Here is an 873-nt window from a genome sequence, read left to right as displayed (position 1 = left end):
GTCCCGCTGCCCTCCGAGCCAGGATCTGTCCCTGGAAGCTCTCCCAGCTCCAGCGATGAATCACACTTTTCCCCTGAGATCAGACTGCAGCTTCTGCGCACCGGGGGGGGGGCCGGATCCGCACCGCTCACCCTGCCGCAGCCGGACCCCCCGCGCCCTCGGCAAACAGAGCCGCGGTGAGCTGCATGCGGAGGGCGCTGGACTGGCAGCATTGCCCAGGTTCGCCGCTGCTAAATCCCGTCGACGCTGGGGTTTGGGCAGGCTGGGTACCCCATGGTGCCGCCGGCGCTGCCGGAGCCTCTGGCCAAGGAGGCCCCGAAGTTGCGCAAGCCTTCCTGGTACCTCAAGCCTGTCCCTAAAGATTGTGGGGGGACAGCATGGGAACGGAGCCATCGCACTGCTGTGGCGGTGCGAGGGTGGCGGTGCCAAGATGGTGGTGCCAGGGTGGCAAGACTGCCGTGCCGGCTTCATCCCTGCCCTTGGGGCAGATCTGCCACGCGTGACGGGAAGGAAAAATCCACTGGGAAGGGGGACGGCAGCACCAGCACCAGGTCACCGGAGGGGAGGCAAACCCCCCCCCAGCCGCTCTTTGCTCCCCACGACCCCCTTCAGCCGCTCACCGGGTCCGTGCCGGAGATGCTGCGGCAGCGGGGCAGGGCAGCGACCAGAGCTGCCGCCATTTATTCCAGCAGCCGGAACATTTTGTCTCTCAAATACTCTCCTGCCTTTTGCTTTCCCCTCCGGCAGCGCCGCCGATAACTCCCTGCCAGCTCTGTTTACCGGAGCAAAGTCCGCGCCGGTTCACACACGACGGCGTCTCTCCGTGCCGGCCGAACCCAGCGCGTGCCCGCGGCCGGCCGGGCTCTGCCGAGC

The 873-nt window shown here is 67.2% G+C and overlaps 1 protein-coding gene across 1 annotated transcript in view; it reads left to right on the top strand.

Moving 5' to 3' along the window:
* Positions 1–273: 273 nt before the first annotated feature.
* Positions 274–873, top strand: part of SYNC (syncoilin, intermediate filament protein) — a 12807-nt gene continuing 12207 nt past the window's right edge. Inside the window, exon 1 of the mRNA XM_009284846.1 lies at positions 274–338. Coding sequence (XP_009283121.1) covers positions 274–338 — 65 coding nt within the window. The remainder of the gene's footprint in view (positions 339–873) is intronic.

Source organism: Aptenodytes forsteri, unplaced genomic scaffold (genome assembly GCF_000699145.1).
Source record: "Aptenodytes forsteri isolate BGI_AS27 unplaced genomic scaffold, ASM69914v1 Scaffold7, whole genome shotgun sequence".
In the NCBI taxonomy this organism is placed as follows: domain Eukaryota; kingdom Metazoa; phylum Chordata; class Aves; order Sphenisciformes; family Spheniscidae; genus Aptenodytes; species Aptenodytes forsteri.
This window is presented reverse-complemented; position numbering and strand designations above follow the sequence as displayed.